The sequence below is a fragment of the Gymnodraco acuticeps genome, unplaced genomic scaffold (genome assembly GCF_902827175.1).
Source record: "Gymnodraco acuticeps unplaced genomic scaffold, fGymAcu1.1, whole genome shotgun sequence".
Classification (NCBI taxonomy): Eukaryota; Metazoa; Chordata; class Actinopteri; order Perciformes; family Bathydraconidae; genus Gymnodraco; species Gymnodraco acuticeps.
The window spans coordinates 61,958-82,653 of NW_022992105.1; the positions used below are offsets into that span (position 1 = coordinate 61,958).

Sequence of the window (20,696 nt, forward strand, 5' to 3'; positions counted from 1 at the left end):
CTAAAGAGTGACGCACACAGGTGGGAGACCAGGGGACACTAAGAGTGACGTACACAGGTGGGAGACCAGGGGACACCAAAGAGTGATGTACACAGGTGGGAGACCAGGGGACACTAAAGAGTGACGTACACAGCTGGGAGACCAGGGGACACTAAAGAGTGACGCACACAGCTGGGAGACCAGGGGACACTAAAGAGTGACGCTACACAGCTGGGAGACCAGGGGACACTAAAGAGTGATGTACACAGTGGAGACCAGGGGACACTAAAGAGTGACGTACACAGCTGGGACCAGGGTGACACTAAAGAGGACGCACACAGCTGGGAGACCAGGGGACACTAAAGAGTGACGCACACAGCTGGGAGACCAGGGGACACTAAAGAGTGACGCACACAGCTGGGAGACCAGGGGACACTAAAGAGTGACGCACACAGGTGGGAGACCAGGGGACACTAAAGAGTGACGCACACAGCTGGGAGACCAGGGGACACTAAACATTTCAGGATTATAAAGCTGAACAACTGTCTCTGTCGTTGGAAACTTCCCTAAAATGTTGTATGGTCTTATTTTAACAATGTGATCACATGACTCCTTCTGGTGTTACTGCAGATCTGCTGTAAGCTAGCTAGCTAACGTAGCTAACCTAGTCATTTCAGATATACTGACAAACACTTCCAGTTATGAGACAGACTATGGTCTCCCAGCTGTGTGCGTCACTCTTTAGTGTCCCCTGGTCTCCCAGCTGTGTGCGTCACTTTTTAGTGTCCCCTGGTCCCCTGGTTTGGGCTTCTTGCAGCGTTTCGTATTTGCACATTTTAGTAAACGCTGCGCATGTGTATTTTTTACTTGCATTGTTTCTAAAGCCTTAGCGTGTTACTTCTAATGTAAATATGATGTGCCGTTGAAGCGCGTTCGTACCTCTCGGCCACCGTACTTTAGTGTTAATTATTACCCATTAGGTTTCGACACATCTAAACGTTTAGAGTATTTAACAGTTTTTAAGTTAAAAAGAAATAAACTGGGGTTAGTGGTGAGAGGTGCTGCTTGCAGAGTCTCGTGTTCCCTGAAGGAGAGACCCATCTCAAGTCCTCGGAGGCTTTTTGAGGCCATGGAAATACTTTTTTCTCCTCTCAAAGAGCTCCATATATTTCAGAGTGCACACTATAATAGACTGCTCACTAAGGCAGCACTTTAATTGTCAGGACACACTTCATTATAGCTGCAGACATCCATTCTGAAAGAGCCTAACAGGGGACATTTGAAATACATCAGTAGTACAGTCGTTTGGCGGCGTGCTCTGCGGCTTCTCAGTTTTCCTGTTGTGGATTATAGTGTTCGGCAGCAGCAGGAGTTTGCAGAGCTCGCAGCAGGCTGTACGAAAGCAGATTGAATTATAGCGTTTACACCAGGTTGTAGACTTCCAGGTTGATTTGCAAGATGTAGTCCTTCACCGCTCTGAAGACAAATCGAATGTTGTTTGTGTCTGTGGCGCAGGTGCAGTGGGAGTAGATGACTTTCTTCTCGTTCGGATTGAGACTGACAAACATATTTAAGATGAATTCTTTCCCCGCTTTCACATCCCGTTGAGGACCTGGTGGGAAGAGACAGAAAAGTGTAGATAAAAGTCTATCAATAAAGCGCAAGAGTATAACAGCAGCTAGAGGTTTTGAAAGAGGGAATAACACAAAGAAGAAAAGGTACATCCAAAAGCAATAAGACACACCTTTGATTATTTTCTAAAGATTGGTAAAGTAATGACGTATTTTTGTTAGGCCGGCGCTCCCTCCGCAAAAAGCCAATTGGATATTTCCATTGGATTATTATCTCTCATTTATGATATGTACACGTTTTGTTCAGCAGGATAATCTCCACATGTTAACATCACTTTATGATTTCTGAAATAAAAATCGAATATTGGGCTATAAAGGAACTACAGCACGGTCACATGACTTCACCTCACCACCGCTAAGCTAAAGGTGGCTAATGTTGGGCTATAAAGTAACTACAGCACGTCACATGACTTCACGTCACCACCGCTAAGCTAAAGGTGGCTAATGTTGGGCTATAAAGGAACTACAGCACGTCACATGACTTCACCTCACCACCGCTAAGCTAAAGGTGGCTAATGTTGGGCTATAAAGGAACTACAGCACGGTCACATGACTTCACCTCACCACCGCTAAGCTAAAGGCGGCTAATGTTAGGCTATAAAGGAACTACAGCATGGTCACATGACTTCATGTCACCACCGCTAAGCTAAAGCTGGCTAATGTTGGGCTATAAAGGAACTACAGCACGTCACATGACTTCACCTCACCACCGCTAAGCTAAAGGCGGCTAATGTTGGACTATAAAGGAACTACAGCACGGTCACATGACTTCACCTCACCACCGCTAAGCTAAAGCTGGCTAATGTTGGGCTATAAAGGAACAACAGCACGGTCACATGACTTCACCTCACCACCGCTAAGCTAAAGCTGGCTAATGTTGGGCTATAAAGGAACAACAGCACGGTCACATGACTTCACGTCACCACCGCTAAGCTAAAGGCGGCTAATGTTAGGCTGTAAAGGAACTACAGCACGGTCACATGACTTCACGTCACCACCGCTAAGCTAAAGGCGGCTAATGTTGGGCTATAAAGGAACTACAGCACGATCACATGACTTCACGTCACCACCGCTAAGCTAAAGGCGGCTAATGTTGGGCTGTAAAGGAACTACAGCACGGTCACATGACTTCACGTCACCACCGCTAAGCTAAAGGCGGCTAATGTTGGGCTATAAAAGGAACTACAGCACGGTCACATGACTTCACGTCACCACCGCTAAGCTAAAGCTGGCTAATGTTGGGCTATAAAGGAACTACAGCACGTCACATGACTTCACCTCACCACCGCTAAGCTAAAGGTGGCTAATGTTGGGCTATAAAGGAACTACAGCACGTCACATGACTTCACCTCACCACCGCTAAGCTAAAGGCGGCTAATGTTAGGCTATAAAGGAACTACAGCATGGTCACATGACTTCATGTCACCACCGCTAAGCTAAAGGTGGCTAATGTTGGGCTATAAAGGAACTACAGCACGGTCACATGACTTCACCTCACCACCGCTAAGCTAAAGGCGGCTAATGTTGGGCTATAAAGGAACTACAGCACGGTCACATGACTTCACCTCACCACCGCTAAGCTAAAGCTGGCTAATGTTGGGCTATAAAGGAACAACAGCACGGTCACATGACTTCACGTCACCACTGCTAAGCTAAAGGCGGCTAATGTTGGGCTGTAAAGGAACTACAGCACGGTCACATGACTTCACGTCACCACCGCTAAGCTAAAGGCGGCTAATGTTGGGCTATAAAGGAACTACAGCACGATCACATGACTTCACGTCACCACCGCTAAGCTAAAGGCGGCTAATGTTGGGCTGTAAAGGAACTACAGCACGGTCACATGACTTCACGTCACCACCGCTAAGCTAAAGGCGGCTAATGTTGGGCTATAAAAGGAACTACAGCACGGTCACATGACTTCACGTCACCACCGCTAAGCTAAAGGCGGCTAATGTTGGGCTATAAAGGAACTACAGCTCCTTAAATATCAAATTGAAGGACTTTTCAAGGCCTCATTCCCTAAAATACAAGGACGACACAGTGTAGTTTCAGAGGCACATCTTTTATGAATTTCTTCTACATAAAATAAAATAATAAAATAGTGCAAGTGATGAAAGATGTCCGTTAATCTAGTTTGAATATTTATATAATAATAATAATAATAATATATAATATTTTTATAGCGCCTTTCAGGAAACCCAAGGTCGCTTTACAAGTCGGGTAGGGGGGGGGGGGAGTAGGGGAAAAAAGGCAGACAGGTTAAGGGGGTGGGGGGGGAAGTAGCGGAAAAATAAACCTATTAAACTAACTATACAGTGGCGAAAGCCTTGGTAAAAAGGTGCGTTTTGAGGGCTTTTTTGAAAATGTCCAGGGTTGGGGCGCTGCGGATTTCGGGGGGAGAGAGTTCCAGAGGGTGGGGGATGTCACACTGAAGGCTCTGTCACCAAAAGTCCGCAACCTGGTGCGGGGGGTGGAGAGGAGATCCTGTCCAGATGATCTTAGCTTCCGGGATGGAGTGTGGTAGCGGAGAAGGTCAGACAGGTATTGGGGGGCGATGGCATGATATGATATGATATGTGGTTAGATCCTAAAGTGACAATACTTCTATTTATAATGAATAAATGTGTCAGTAGTTTAGAGAATCAAATTAAAAAGGGAATTTCATTGAAACACATCAAATACTCTTACCGTCATACTCGGGGAAGTAGTCGACCAGGTGAGAGTACATGATCTTGTCCTCCAGCAGGTCGATCTTGTTGAGGAACAGCATGACGGAGGAGCGGTGGAACCACTTGTAGTTGATGATGGTGCGGAACAACGCCATGCTCTCCTCCATGCGGTTCTACGAGCAAACACACAACAAAACAACTGAACACATGCACAAAATACTGATTGAGCTAATTCAATGTGTGTGTAATGTCATCAGTGAGGGGTGCAGAACAGAGCGACTCAAGAGCTCCCCCTGCAGGCGGACAGGGATTATTCTGCAGAGGAGGGTGGAGGAGAGATCTACAGTGTAGATATGTCAATGAAAAACTGAAGTCACAGGCTCCTCCAACAGTGTAACATATATAAAGAACAAATAAATCATAACACAGGTAAAATAGTGAATGTTATATTCAAATAAAATAGAAATAATGCAAGAAGAGTCTATATACAAGTAAATGGAATGAGAGGTTCATCAATGTTTCCCCAGATTTAATTCGACCACATAGCATTAACTATAACCACGTATAGTTGTTGGTTGTCATAGTAATTACTCCTTCAATGCTGTATGTCATTATGGTCATGCCAATAAAGCTGAATTTGAATTTGAGAGAGATCAGATGAGTGCAGCACTCTATATTTACTTCTATACAGCATAGTTTGGAAATGAAACTCTTAAGTATATTATTAGATAAAATGGATAAAATAAAAATAAATACAAATGTAATTTTAAAAAAAAGATTAAAATCAAAAAAATGGTGCCAGAGATGAAAAAGAAATCCATTAATCTGGTTTTCTATGAATGAAATTATATTCTCTAAATTATATATTTTTTTGTTCTTATCATTTGGAAGACATGTTATCGGCAAATACAGTGAAACCACAGAAACCGCATTTTTTTGTTCTGTGCTCTCTGAATTATTTCCCCGGCTGTATATTAGTAATAAGGGTCTCACCTCGTTGACGGACTCCACCAGCACCTGGTCGTACTCGCTGAGCGCCACCAGGAAGATGATGGACGTCACTTCCTCAAAACAGTGAATCCACTTCCTCCTCTCCGACCGCTGCCCCCCCACATCCACCATCCTATACACACACACACACACACACACACACACACACACACACACACACACACACACACACACACACACACACACACACAACACACACACACACACACACACACACACACACACACACACACACACACACCACACACACACACACACACACACACACACACACACACACACACACACACACACACACACACACACACACACACACACACACACACACACACACACACACACACACACACACACACACACACACACACCCACACACACACACACACACACACACACACACACACACACACACACACACACACACACACACACACACACGGTATTTTTGTCGGCCCACCCTGAAGGAAGCTGCTGGTTCCCTCGACAAAAAAGCAACGGGATTTCTCCATAGGATTTTGGAATATTGTAAAAAATAAGGTCTGTGGAAAATGAACCACGTTTTGTTCATCCGAATAATCTCCACATGTCTACCCGACTTTTATAATTTTCCAATCATAAATCTAATGTCCAGAAGCAAAATGCTAACGTTATGCTATAAAGGAACTACAGGCGAGTTCAGCAGCACGACTTCAACGTCACGCCAACTTAAGATCCATATTCAAACACACAGATTCTAAATGGTACGAGTTGAAGCGTTAGTTTTAACAGTTTGCAGGAGGCAGGGACTTGCTTTCAAGCAGAACAGGGCAAAGTAACTTAGAGGAGTGTTTACGTGTTCGGTGTAATGACGTACAACGTCCTGGACAACTTCTGTAGTCCTATTCAGCCACTTGGTAACAACCAGGGACGTGCACAGGTACGGGCTAATGTTGCCCGGGCAACAGTCCGTTTGCCATTTCTGTCTGACCTGCCCCTCTGGAGAGAGCGAGAGTTGTTTTTTCTATTGTGGCCGAATCAACATGATGAGCCCACAATTAGTATTGTAGCGTCTCGCTGCGGGAAACACACTTTGTCAGCCCCAAGTCACGTGACTTTGTTTACAATCTGACAGCTGGAAGCAAAGGAATGCCCTCCGGCCTCATATGGCTATGGTGATCGAACCAAATGCCTGCCTGGCGTTAGAGTATAGGGGACAAACCAGGGGATTTTACTTCCTCTTGACACCGTCGGTTGATTACAAAATAAAAACACCTAAATATGTTATTGTGCTTCTGTCTTTCTCATCTGTAAACTCCTCAACGGGCCGCTCTCTCTCTTTTCTTGATCGCCCTCTCACAGGAGAACACTTCACTGTCCCGCTTCATTTTAGGATTTCTGCCATGTCTCTACTTCAGTTTGACCATCTCTGTTATTAAGTTATGGAATACTAAATAAATAAGTAATTACCGTTACTGCGCTCATAAAGAATGGTAAGAATAAGAATAACGCGTATTGAACTGGGAGGCCCTTTTTCCAGTTTAGAGCAATAGCCGCTCCAAATGTCTGTGCGCGTCCCTGGTAACAACCATCGTTTTTCAGACACGGAAACTTAAGTGGTTAAAAGCTGACCCCCCAACATACAATGTATGGACTCAGAAGGTGTGGGAAATCTATCAGATGGGGCAAATAACACATTCTCTGAGGATTGAGGATCCAGACAGAAATATTTATTAAAAAGGTGGAGTCCTGCCACATCTGTGTAGATCCAGTAAGCCCTTATGGTTTTCCCAAATCTTCTGAACAGAAACACGGGGAAATGTGTGACAGTTGCATCATATTAGATTAAAATATAAAGATAGAGACACTGACTTATAATCTAATCTGCTGCTTATAAAGAAAAATACATGAACACTTTCATATAAGGGTTAGAGAAACAAAACCATCTTCCACACTCGTCCTGGTTTGACCGAGCTAATGAACTACTGTCTAAATGTGATGCAGAACGAGACCTCTGATAATGAATTATTAAAGGTCCAGCTGTGCTCTAACACGATGTAATGGCTCTTAAGTCTTCAGAGGGAGAAACAGGATGAGAGTCAGCAGGTTGTACTGAGCAGGGTGAGCTAAAGGCTAATGCTAATGTTCACTATGCAGGCTACAAACAGGGGTATGATGTTGTGTAATGTCATTATTTTGCAGGTATTCATCACTAAAATGTTTCAAATGCATCCTGACGGCCCGTCCACACGGCAGCGTGTGTTGCTTCAACGGCGACGCTTCCCATTCACTTTGAACGGGGTGACGTCACGCTTTGCCGAACTGCATTGTGGGTCCGTCGCTTTGTCTCCGTTGCTCGCTTCGAAAGTTGAGAAAACTTTTCAAGCGTCGACGGAAGCGCCAGCCAATCAAATAATATGCCAGTACAAGCTCTAGCCAATCAAACCGCGTGCTTGTGTGTCCGGGGCGGGAGATTAATGTGATTGGTTGTTGGTCGCACGCCAGACACGCCCACCGGCAAGCTTCAACGCACGCTGCCGTGTGGACGTACCGTGAGAGGCACCAAATGTCATGGCAATTGTGTCGTGTGCCCTCATACCAAAATGTAGATTTTCCCCGTAACATGTTAAAGTGATGCCAGAAAACAATATTTCTGTCTAAAACTGCGTCCAATAGGGCGGCAGACGGCAATTGTTCAGTCTTATATCCAAGATCAGCGCCACAGTATCACCTCATACTATATCTTTCTAGAAAGAAAACCCTGAATATCATCATTAATTTATTACATTTAATTACTTATTTATTAGTTTTTGCATATTTCTTTGTGGAGGTATTCAGCTTTACATTTTGAGTAAATCAAGATATGATAAATCGACAAAATCAGTGTTGTTGTAGTTACTGGTAACAAGGAGATGAATGGCTCACCTGAACACCACGTCCTCCAGGTCGAAGGGGTACTCGATGATCCCGGTGGTCGGCACCCGGACCCTCAGAACATCCTGCTGAGTCGGCAGATAAGAGGCGTCGCTGATCCGGTCCATTTCATCCAGATAGCTGCGGACAGGCGAGGATAATCAATCAGGTTTATCACAAACAGTACAAGCATGAGACATCATGGGAAATTGAAGCTTTGACTACAGACACTAAACAGAAAGTATTTTAAATGTATATTACTAATACTACATCTGGGAGAGTTCATGTATTATACAGAAACATTTACAAGCTAAAAAAAAACCTTAGCATGACTAAATATCCTAAAACTAAATTTGAATATAAACTAAATGGTCCAAAAACATGTATTTAATCAGTCGTAGCATTGGTTTGAAACTGGTTAGTTATAATAAACACAGATATTTTAAAAAGGCAAATAATGGTACGAATAAAATGCATTTTATAGTAAAGTAACTTCAAAACGGGGCAATTCAAAGTGCTTTACGAAAACAACATTTAAAAACAGCCTTTTAAAAAGCATTTAGATATAGTGCAGCAGAAACACATTATAAAATGACGTTTAGTAGGTAGGTAGGTAGGTAGGTAGGTAGGTAGGTAGGTAGACTGCTTGCACTACTTTGTATTTAATTATATGTTGCATTGTTGGAGGAGCTCAGGTCAGAATAATTTCATTGCCATGTCTACACTGTCGCTTTGTACAAATGACAATAAAAGCCTTGAATCTTGAATCTGTAAAGTCTGAGGAGTTTTACTTATGTAAACTTACGTGATATTTATTGTGAAAATAGTTTATATTCCAACCACTTCACCCTAAGTGAGAATGTAAACAGTGTTTCTAGCTTGTAATCCTCTTGTCAACACCCTTAAACCAGACGAAAGCAGAGGAACAAATGGAAACTCTTCTGTAAAGTCTCAGAGTTTTCCTTCACTCACTATCTGGCGGAGTCAGAGAGCTGGTACTCCCTCTTGCGATGGTAGCACTCCTGAATCCCCGCGTCGCTCCACAGACTCTTGATGGCGTCGGCGTACGGCTGAGGAAGAGTCGTGACTCGCTCCACATCCACCCCGCACACCAGAGTGGCGTTCGCCTGAACACAAGAAAACACTACAATTAGTGACTCGACACTTTCAGAGTCAATTATACAGAAAAGGACTTTTGGTTTTGTTTTGGAAAACCTCCACAGCTCTCCACTTTGAATATAGTATTTGACATGTGTTCTTATATCTTACTTATCTCAGTTTTTCACATATTAATGTTTATTGTAAATTAGCTAAACCTGCCCCATTTACCGTTTGTTGTGACGGTTGATTAATGGGGACTGTCCATGACATCTTTAAATCTCCTCTCTCCCCTCTTGACAGCTGTCATTTCAGGTGACTCGATGCCACCCTCCTCCACTTCCTGTTCTTCATATCCAGGGTCAACTCAAATCAAGACCGGTTCTCCATCAATCCCTTCACCCCTTCACCACCACCAGTTTCTTTAATGCTCGGTTTCCCCCTCCCAAAACACACCTTTGCTCAACGGGGTCTAATCACCAAACACTGTTACATTCATCTGTGTGTTCTTGGCAATAAATACATATCGTTAAATCAAAACAAAGTCTCTCCTGATTGAAATAAAGTTATTGCTTTGTTTATTTCTGCAAAACATACATTTATGAAAAGATACAGGAGCTTTCTCCAGAAAAAGAACCAGTTTTTTTGTCAACAGCCTGTAGCCAAAACTCTTCCATAAAACTAAAGCCCCGGCCACACGAGGACGATAACGGTCATATCCGCTACAGTTCACTATCAGATAGACGGTTCGGCCACACGAGGCTGACATGGAAACGCAGAAAACGATAACAGGTCCCTAGGTGGGTAGATCTGCGGACGAAACTCTCTGGGGGGGGCAAACGGCTCCGTGTTTACGCCTATACGATCATGTCCTGATAACATTGAAGCAATAGCCCCGCCTCTCCTGCTCAGAGATCAGAAGAGGGGGAGGAAAAGAGAGGCTCCGGTTTTTATTATTATACGATTATATAGAGTCGTTATTCATTTGTTTTAAAGCTCAATAAATAACAAAGAAGACCTTTGACCGGCACTTTTCTATTTTTGTCCGGAAGATTAAAACTTTAACGGACATGTTGACCGGCGAAAATAAATCTAACTGAAACTCTGCCGCACGGTCCCCTCGTCCCTTGGAAGAGGCGGAGAGGTGGGTGTTTGTCATCTGCTGGTGGACTACCGGAGAGAATCACAGCAGGAGCAAACGCTTGCCTCGGGGAGGGAGAAAAAGAGCCAGAGCGGAGAATAAACAGAAGGGCAATCATGCGTAGGAAGTCTTCTTCGCTGCTTTTGTGGCAGGACCAGTGCTGGAATTGGGCCGGTACTCACCGGTACGCAGTACCGGCACTTCTGGTTCTGACCCATGGAGTACCGGCACTTCTTGCTCAGTACCGGCATGCTGGCGGTACTCCGGTACTCATGCACCGTGCCAGTACTCAACACTCTCCCGCCGTTCTTATTATACATCCATATATATATATACAAGCCGCCCGGTACTCAGTAGATGCGTCATGAGGTGCCGAACGGACATTCTCATCGCTCTAAACCGCTGGAGTTTCACAGCGGCTGTCAGCTGTTTACTCCTGTCATTCAAACAGAAACGTGCTGGAGAGGGGGCGGGGCTTATCTTCTCCATGTAAATACTGTGGTGGAAACGACTATGTCAAAATTAACCTATTTGACCGTGATTTAATAGTAATACACGTTTCAAAATAATAATAATAATAATAATGCCGAAGTAACAACATACTGAAAACTGTTAGTAAAACCATGTTTTAATGCTTTACAATTTACATACCTAGATGCACGTGTGTTGTGTTTATGCAGTGCAACTCCCACCCAGTGGGTGGCTATGTAGAGTGATAGAACAGAGCAGGCACGCCCCCGAGAGAAGTAAAGCAAGTCACGTCACAAATTAGCATTTCTAAAATGTTGGCGTGGATTAATAAAAGTGCAAAAAGACAGCGGTTGTCGCCGGAAGAAACTTCAAATACAGAGAATGCTGTGCCTGTGTTGGAAATTGTGTCTGATGGGGAGCTTTCTTTGGTTGATCCTCCTGCTCCAAGTTCTAGTGCATTAGCATTAGCACTAGCTCCGCCGCCTCCTCCAGAGCCTCTAACGTTAGCTGCTGCTGGCGCAACTGCCACCACCAACACCGGGCAAAGCGATGCACCTGACTGCTGGACAACGGACCAGGTGCAATATTTTTGCAAGACCAATGCATGGCTCCTTCTTAAAGATAAGAAGCTAGGATGTCGGATATGCAGAGATTTCAAATCTTTGGGAATACACACTGGACAAGGACTGAAACTGTCAACTGAATGGGGTGAGTGTGCAGTGTCTCATTTCGGTGTTGACAAGGGCAAACAACAGCTAGCCTGAGAAAAAAAATCAAAGAACATAAAGAATCACAAGCCCATGTAAAAGCTGCTGACATCCTTACATCTGCTTCACGTGAAACTATTCAACATCAAGTGCAGTCTATGCATAAATCTGAATTAGACACCACTATCAGAGTTTTTCGAACGGCATATAAAATTGGCAAACATAGCCGGCCATTCACAGACATGCCAATTGATTTGAATGTACAGAAACTGAATGAGCTGAACGTGGGCAGGGTTTTGCTCTCCAATAAAACCTGTGGCGAAATCATCGACCACATAGCTCAGCTGAAGAAAAAAAATGGCAAAAGACATTACAGAAAACCAAAGAAAACTCTGTGTTTTGGTCGATGAATCTACCACTATTAGTGGTAAAACGGTGCTTGTTGTGTGTCTACGCTCAGCATTAGCTGATGCTGAGCCCGAAACGTTTTTTTGGGAGCTGATCGAGTTGGATGGAACAACGGCTGATGACATCACAAAGGCGTTAATGGAGTGTCTTGGAAGAGATTTTAACGAGGACTTTTTAGGTCAGTGTTTCGTTTCTTTTGCATGTGATGGGGCTTCAGTCATGCTAGGGAAGAGAACAGGCGTTGCTACCCAGTTGTGTAGTAAATTCCCAAGCCTGTTTGTGTGGCACTGCTCCAATCATTGTCTAGAGCTGGCAGTTGGGGATGTGGTAAAGGAGGTCTCAGGGCTCAATCATTTCCAGATCTTTTTTGACAAACTCTATTCCTTGTTCCATGCCTCCCCCAAAAATCAGAGGCAGTTAGCGCAGTGTGCGCAAGCAGTCGGACAGCGTCTCCTGGTGATAGGGCGTGTTTTGTCCATCCGCTGGGTGGCTTCAAGTGAAAGGAGCGTCAGAGCAGTCTGGGAAAACTACCCGAGTGCTTCATGATCACTTCACAATGCTGCAAAACGACACGAGCAGGGATTCCAGAGACAGAGCAAAGTACAAGGGCCTGGATGATGTGCTCACATCTGCAACGTTTGTCAGCAATCTGGGACTGATGTACGATGCGCTCACAGAGCTCAGCGACCTCTCTCGGCAACTCCAAAAAAGAGAGATGACACTGCCTACAGCAGATAGGCTCTTAACTCGAGAAATACGAGTTTTTGAATCCATGGTCACCATGCCTGGCCCACACATGACTACAGTTCATACAGCTCTAGCTGAGAAGTCCTTCAAGGGTGTTGCCCTGCGTGAGAATGGCAGGCTTGTACAGATTCATGCAGGTCAGTTTTTCCGCAGTATGGTAGAGAATCTGAGACACAGAATGACTTCCACAACCTCCTCTCATGTCAGCACAAGAGAAATCCCATTACATGGCCGGGAGGCCCGGGACAATCAGCTAATCCAGGACATGAAAGTTATCCATCCTGGAAGTTGGCCTGAAGAGGAGTTAGACGTACAGTATGGGGACGTAGAGGTGCTACGTTTGTGCGAAGTGCTGAAAGTGGACAGAAGAGAGACTGTTCAGGGCTTTCGCGAATACAAGGAAACCAGGGCATCCCGTACACCTGCTGCCATGGAGCCTCTACTGAAAGCAGTCCGAACCATCGCTGTCTCCACTAGTGAGTGTGAGCGGGCATTCAGCTGCATGAACAATATCCTTACTGCAAAAAGGAATGCTCTCTCTGTCAGCCGACTGTCCAGCCTGGTTTTCATTAAATGTAATGGACCATCACTAGGACAGTTCAATCCGGAACAGTATGTGAGGTCCTGGCTGGCAAAGGGAAGGAGAAGTGCTGATGAAAGAGCCTGTCCAGCTCCAGCCCCTGATACTGATGTCCCCAAGGCCTTCTGGAGCCTTTTCTAACAATGTGAAGTATATTGCAAAGCAGCTCACCCAGTGAGAAGACTTTTGGCATAATGTGCCGATTTGTACAGATCCTGGAGATAGAAGGACTTCAGACCAACCAGGGAGTTATCTGATCAGCTTGGTGTTCAATGTAACTCTTTACCATGGCTCAGACTTTGTTACTTGCAGTTACAGTTTCTCATTTTAGATTGTGCAAATTTTGCATTTGTTTTTACATGTTCTTTGTTCATGCTCTTTATCATTTTTCTGAGTTGGAAAGTTAGATTGCATCATAGTTTACTTTATACATATTTGTATTCTTCAGTGGTGAAGTATATTGCAAAGCAGCTCAGCCATGTGAGAAGACTTTTGGCACTTTTTCGTTTTTCGTTTTCTGAGTTGGAAAGTTAGATTGCATTCAAAATGTACAGAAATACTTAATTTTGTTAAAGCTTTTTATAAAAAATGCTTCTGACCAGAGCTTTGTTTCCTTGTCATTAATGTTGAACACCACCAGAGGGGCTCTCACCTGAAAGGTCTCTGCTTCATGTGTCTTCAGCAGAAGATCTAGACTTTGATTGCTATATTTTCAGTTAATATTGACCTTACTGAGCTTTAGCCATATCCGCTGCCTATCGTAAAAAATGTTAAGTACAGTGAACCTTTCTAAAATATACAGTAGTAAAGAGACAAACCCACCAGCATTATAGTAGCCAAATTCTTGTTTGTGGGCTGTATATATAAAATTGACTTGAAAAAGTTGCTGATTTTAGAGTACTGGCACCTTTTTAATTCCAATTCAAGCACTGGGCAGGACTACAGCGCCACTTACAGGCCTGGCATATGTACTACAGCGTCTCCAGCGCTTTCGAGCGGTCTCGTGTGAACGTACACGTTTCTCGTGCCTGTGGTAGGAAGACTTTTTTGATAACGATTGCGGTCCGTTTGCGTTATTGACCTCGTGTGGCTGGGGCCTAACTCTGATGTGGTTGGTTGATAAATCGAAGAATGACTGATTGGTTCGCTGTTTATTCCCAAACAACAACATCCTCCATGCATCATATAATAAATAAAGCTCAAACAAACTTAACTGGAAGATTAGTCATGAAATAAGAGCCCCCTTTCCCCCTTCCTGTGCATTCACAGACACTGGAGCTGAAAGGAAAACACAAAGGCTGCTTTGTGTTCCTGACTTTACAAAGTGATGTCTTGTGTCTTCTTGGAATTCAAAATCTATCCAGTTTACCCCATTTGCTCTCATTTATATCCGATTAACAACGTATATACTTTCTTTAATCGTGACGCCAGATATAAATGAAAAGCAAAAGGAACAACAAGAGAAACAGATATACATGTCAAAATGAAGAAACGCATCATTTCTGTGGGAAGCTATACCCTCAAATGCCCTTTTCCTTTGTGTGCATGTTTAAAGGTTGGGTAGGTAACTTTGGAGAAACCAGCTCGAGTGCGCTAGAATTTGAAAATACACAACTGGAAAATATCTGCCCCTTCCTTACAGAGCCCCTCCTCCAACACACACGAACGCGCACATGACCAATGAGGGCACGAGATGAGTTTGTGCACAGATGGAAGGCTGACAGGCAGGTAGGCCATCCAGTTACTTTAGCCGGCTCAGATGATTGGTCGAGCTTTTTACAGCGCCACGGCTTCCACTGATGACCTTTTTGTATGTATTTATTGTCAAAGCACTTCATGTATTCATTGCTATCGGGATGTTAAGAGCATTCCATGGAATATAACAAAAAGTGTTGCTGAAGTGAATTACCTACCCCACCTTTAAATAAATAAATGCAATGGTAGGGGAAACACATGCTGACTCAGACATGGTTAATGCTGCCAAACGTCACATGACCCCCTCCCCCCCAGTTCAAAGGAAGTGGACTCTTCTTACTCCTTACCTGGAAACTCTCTAACTAAGATTTATGTGATTAATAATTCTTTACGGTTGGGATTCCGGTGAGTCACTCGATGATTAACGGGAATTTCTTCTCCTTCTCCTTCTTCTGCGTCTCGTCACCTGTCCTCACACGCCTCAGAGTCACAGTGTGTGCTCTCCCCAAAACACAAGGAGACAGGATTGCAAAACTAAACAGAGGCGCAGTTTACCAGAAGTGCTTCAGCCTGATACACTGCAGGCTGTGTGTGTGTGTGTGTGTGTGTGTGTGTGTGTGTGTGTGTGTGTGTGTGTGTGTGTGTGTGTGTGTGAGACAGTGAAGCATGCTATTGTTGGACAGTGTGTGCATCAACAACAAAAAGAGATAAGAATGAGTTTTCACTTTGCCCTCACATGACCTTTGTTTGAAACTATGATCCGTCTCAACACTAATATATTTGCTGCTACTCATTAATAGCCATGTACTTATTTGTCTTTCTTTTTATTTTTCTATTGTAGTAATACCTGGTTGTTTCTGTGTGTGTGTGTGTGTGTGTGTGTGTGTGTGTGTGTGTGTATGTGTGTGTGTGTGTGTGGTACCTGGTTGTGTGTGTGTGTAGTACCTGGTTGTGTGTATGTGTGTGTTTAGTACCTGGTTGTCTGTGTGTGTGTAGTACCTGGTTGTGTGTCTGTGTGTGTGTAGTACCTGGTTGTCTGTGTGTGTGTAGTACCTGGTTGTGTGTCTGTGTGTGTGTAGTACCTGGTTGTGTGTCTGTGTGTGTTTAGTACCTGGTTGTCTGTGTGTGTGTGTAGTACCTGGTTGTTTATGTGTGTGTGTTACCTGGTTGTGTGTATGTGTTACTTGGTTGTGTGTGTGTGTGTGTGTGTGTGTGTGTGTGTGTGTGTGTGTGTACCTGCTTGTGTGTGTGTGCATGTGTGTGTACCTGCTTGTGTGTGTGTGTGTGTGTACCTGGTCGTGTGTGTGTATCCGGTTGTGTGTGTGTGTTACCTGGTTTTGTGTGTGTGTCTGGTTGTGTGTGTGTATCCAGTTGTGTGTGTGTGTGTGTTACCTGGTTGTGTGTGTATCCAGTTGTGTGTGTGTGTACCTGGTCGTGTGTGTGTATCCGGTTGTGTGTGTGTGTGTTACCTGGTTGTGTGTGTGTGTGTGTGTGTGTGTGTGTGTGTGCGTACCTGGTCGTGTGTGTGTATCCGGTTGTGTGTGTGTGTTACCTGGTTGTGTGTGTGTATCCGGTTATGTGTGTGTGCGTACCTGGTCGTGTGTGTGTATCCGGTTGTGTGTGTGTGTTACCTGGTTGTGTGTGTGTGGGTACCTGGTCGTGTGTGTGTATCCGGTTGTGTGTGTGTGTTACCTGGTTGTGTGTGTGTACCTGGTCGTGTGTGTGTATCCGGTTGTGTGTGTGTGTGCGTACCTGATCGTGTGTGTGTATCCGGTTGTGTGTGTGTGTTACCTGGTTGTGTGTGTGTGTGTTACCTGGTTGTGTGTGTGTGTGTAGGGGATCTGCAGGGCCTCCATCGCCTGGACCATGGCCTGCATGGCAGTGAAGATGTTCTGGTGAACCAGCCTGGAGAACCCTCTCTTGTCCTCATCACTGTAGCCCCGGCCGTGGATGATCCTCATCTGCTTTATGAAGGTGCTCTTCCCACTCTCACCAGTCCCTACACACACACACACACGCACACACACACACACAAGAAACACAGGGATTTTAGCCTCTGCAGACCATTTACATGCAAGGCAAGTTTATTTATAGAGCACCTTTCAACACAAGGCAATTCAAAGTGCTTTCCAAAAATAAAAGACAATAAGAAGCATATTATTAAATGGCATTTAAAAACACTCATTTAAAATCAAAGCTAATAAAACATGAGTAACAAAGTGACAGTGAGATACACACATCTGAAATGGTTAGCTCTGACTCTCAGTCATTGCTAACCTTTTAGCAGAAATTGTTTTCCATGACCTCACTTTCTTTCTACTTTCTTGTTTAACGTATCCTTTAGTTATGTCAAGTGTGTCATGCTAAACTAACCCCCCTTTGGGAAATTCCAATCTGACCCCACGGTACCTTTTCGTCAAAACTATTCCTCTTTTTTTAAATGCACATTAGTTAAGTTTACCTTGTCTTTCTAGAGTGCACACAACAGGGAAGGAAAACCCCCAGAAAGCATAATAGGGCCCCTGAACATTGTTTTAATGAAGCTTTAATACAGCAGGTTATCACTGAACAGACATGCACAAATAAAACAAAAAGCTGCTATAAATCAAGCTCCACTTTGCAGCTGCAGCATTAAAGTGATGAACACATTAATGCATAAATAATTCATTACAATAATATATATATTCTGAACTCGACGTGCAACTGGACCGTTGTGCAAAATAATTCTATAAGGGCTTTTACTTGTAACAAAGTATTTCTAAACGATGGTACCACTACTACTGAAGATCAGAGCATCATGTAATGTATGGATCATTTCGTTTGTAAAAAATCTCCATCTTCAAAGTAACTGGTAAATGGGGCGAAGCCTGCGAGCTAGTTCATAAATGTATGCTTGCTTTATTATCTTTAGAGGGCCATATTTGATTTGTGTTACTTGACAGAAGATGCATCAACACAGAGTATCTTTAAGGTGTGGTGGATATTTCTCTTTCTGAAATGATTAACAGAATGAATCACCACTCCTTTAGGGTCAAAAGTCCGATGTGTAGCTTCTTCACACGTCTATCAACATTCTTACATTTTAACCCTGTGCTCCATATCATATATTTCAATAAATCATATCATGTGTAAACCCTTAAAACTGTCCAGCATTATTTATGGATTTAAAGATACGCTCATGATTTTACTCCGTGTTTCTAACTGTTGCCAGTAAATGATTTCATTATAACGAGGTCAGCTACAGGAGGAAATGCTGCACATTGTTGTCATTAGCATTTTACTGGCAGCACTGGTGGGATGACAGAATGTTGTTTATAAAACTTGAGTTGAAGAATAAAAACAGACCCACAGGGCGCTAAAATAAGAAGAACGCCAGACGTTAAACTTCTTCACACTCAGGCCAACAATGGGAAAATAAAAAATAAATAAAAACACGGCAATAAATTGATGCCATATACAAGAATCCCTCTGTAGTTTGTGGTTCATTCATGCTAACAAGCTATCAATGCTGAAAGGCCTCCATTGGACTCCTTTGTTTACTTCCGGAAGATGGTGACATCACTGTGTAACACTCCCACTTCTATTGGCTAGCGCTCCAACACATTGTACATGATAGGCTAAGGAGGCGGGACATCTCTAAGCGGTTGACCAATCACAACTGAGCCAGCCAGCTAACCAATCAGATCAGACTGGGCTCTGGTTTCAGAGGCTTTTACTTGTAAGACCATAGCAGAGGTGTACAGTTTTGAGCTTTGAGAACACTTTAATGATCAATCATTATAAAACATATCATGTTTTATTCTGAAATGGACCAATCTGCACAACGACTACTTTTACTGTCGCTACTTTCACTATATTTTGATGAGAATACTTTTCTACTTTTACTTGAGTAACATTTTGAATGCAGGACTTTTACTTTAACAGAGTATTCCTACACTCTGGTACTTCTAATTTTACTCAAGTACAAGATCTGAGTACTTTTAGTAAAGTAACATTTTGAATGCAGGACTTTTACTATATTACTAAAATGTAGTATTGCTACTTTTCCTTAAGCAAAACATATCAGTACTTTTTAAGACCATGCATTTCTACTTAATTAGAGTATCTGTAAACTTCTTCTCGCACTATAATAAAAGTAATTGATAAACCCGTCCCCCGGTCCTCACCAAGCAGCAGCAGCTTGTACTCCCGCCTGGAGTCCCTCTCGTCCCGGCGCAGCTGCCTCTCGATCTCGTCGTTGATCCGCCTCGCCTCTTTGGCCTCCGGGCTGAGGCAGCAGGCCCCCACCGAGCTCAGAGTCATCTCTACCGGGGGAAAATTGCACCTTCCCGGGCGCACACACACTCACAATGTCGGTTACAGAAGAAATTGAACACCCCAAAGTCCCCACATTCCCATTAACCCTCCACCAGCGGCTGTGCGTAAAAACTGCAGATCTATCTGGAAACAAGCTTTAAGAACATCTCAGGAAGCGATTAAGACTAAAAGGATGTTAGTGTTACCTTGTTTCTCTCTTGTGATGAGGAAGTAAAGTTTGTGCAAACAACTTAAGAAGCAGAGGCTGTTCTCCGGGCGTGGTGCGGTGAATATGGCGGAGTTTCACTTCATAGCGCTGCAAAACAAGGCGAACATGCGCTAAAAGCCCGTTTCCAGAGTCAGAAAAGATGCAACGGTTGTTTTTCAGTGGATGGAGATAAATCTTGGAGTGATCTTCCTTTAGCGTGCAGTTTGCCGTCCTCTATTGTGTGTGAAAAAACAGAAACAACAGAGCACCATGTGACTGACAGAGGGCTGATCTGATGGGAAGCCGTGTGGGAGCTGCACTATTACATTATGGGAACTAATTTCCGGTGCTAGACTGCGGATGCATTGGACAGGCTGACACAACTCACCGGAAACCAAATTACAACCAGGCAGATTTCTTATGAAGACACAGAGGAGGAGAAGTACTCAGATCTGGTACTTGAGTAAAAGTAGAAGTACTCAGATCTGGTACTTGAGTAAAAGTAGAAGTACTCAAATCTGGTACTTGAGTAAAAGTAGAAGTACTCAGATCTGGTACTTGAGTAAAAGTAGAAGTACTCAGATCTTGTACTTGAGTAAAAGTAGAAGTACTCAGATATTGTACTTGAGTAAAAGTAGAAGTACTCAGATCTTGTACTTGAGTAAAAGTAGAAGTACTCAGATCTTGTACTTGAGTAAAAGTAGAAGTACTCAGATCTTGTACTTGAGTAAAAGTAGAAGTACTCAGATCTTGTACTTGAGTAAAAGTAGAAGTACTCAGGTCTTGTACTTGAGTCAAAGTAGAAGTACCAGAGTGTAGGAATACTCAGTTACAGTAAAAGTACTGCATTCAAAATGTTCCTCAAGTAAAAGTAGAAAAGTATTCTCATCAAAATATAGTGAAAGTAGCGACAGTAAAAGTAGTGATTGTGCAGATTGGTCCATTTCAGAATAATATATATGATTTGTTTTATAATGATTGATCATGAAAGTGTTCTCAAAGCTGGTAAAGGTGCAGCTAGTTTGAATGACTTTGTATACTGCAGGGTAGCTGGTGGATTTACTCCAGGTGGAACTAAAGTCTGATTCAACACTTGATTATATTTCACATCATTCATCCACATCTGTGAAGTAACTAAAGGTATTACATACATTTAGTGGAGT

The 20,696-nt window shown here is 43.5% G+C and overlaps 1 protein-coding gene across 2 annotated transcripts; it reads right to left on the bottom strand.

The window, feature by feature from the left end:
- Positions 1–1,301: 1,301 nt before the first annotated feature.
- LOC117537697 (guanine nucleotide-binding protein G(q) subunit alpha-like) lies at positions 1,302–19,873 on the bottom strand. 2 transcript variants are annotated; one of them, XM_034203013.1, is made up of 8 exons: positions 19,532–19,873; positions 19,196–19,333; positions 16,844–17,028; positions 9,155–9,309; positions 8,195–8,323; positions 5,276–5,405; positions 4,302–4,455; positions 1,302–1,591 (listed from the first exon to the last, which is right to left on the bottom strand). In XM_034203013.1, exons 2-8 carry the CDS (start codon positions 19,329–19,331, stop codon positions 1,401–1,403), a joined length of 1,080 nt encoding a protein of 359 aa, XP_034058904.1. In that variant the 5' UTR covers positions 19,332–19,333; positions 19,532–19,873; the 3' UTR covers positions 1,302–1,400. The 2 variants fall into 2 exon arrangements, with proteins under 2 accessions (XP_034058904.1, XP_034058903.1); XM_034203012.1 differs by having other exon boundaries at positions 19,196–19,353; positions 19,532–19,872.
- Between the last annotated feature and the right edge of the window lie 823 nt (positions 19,874–20,696).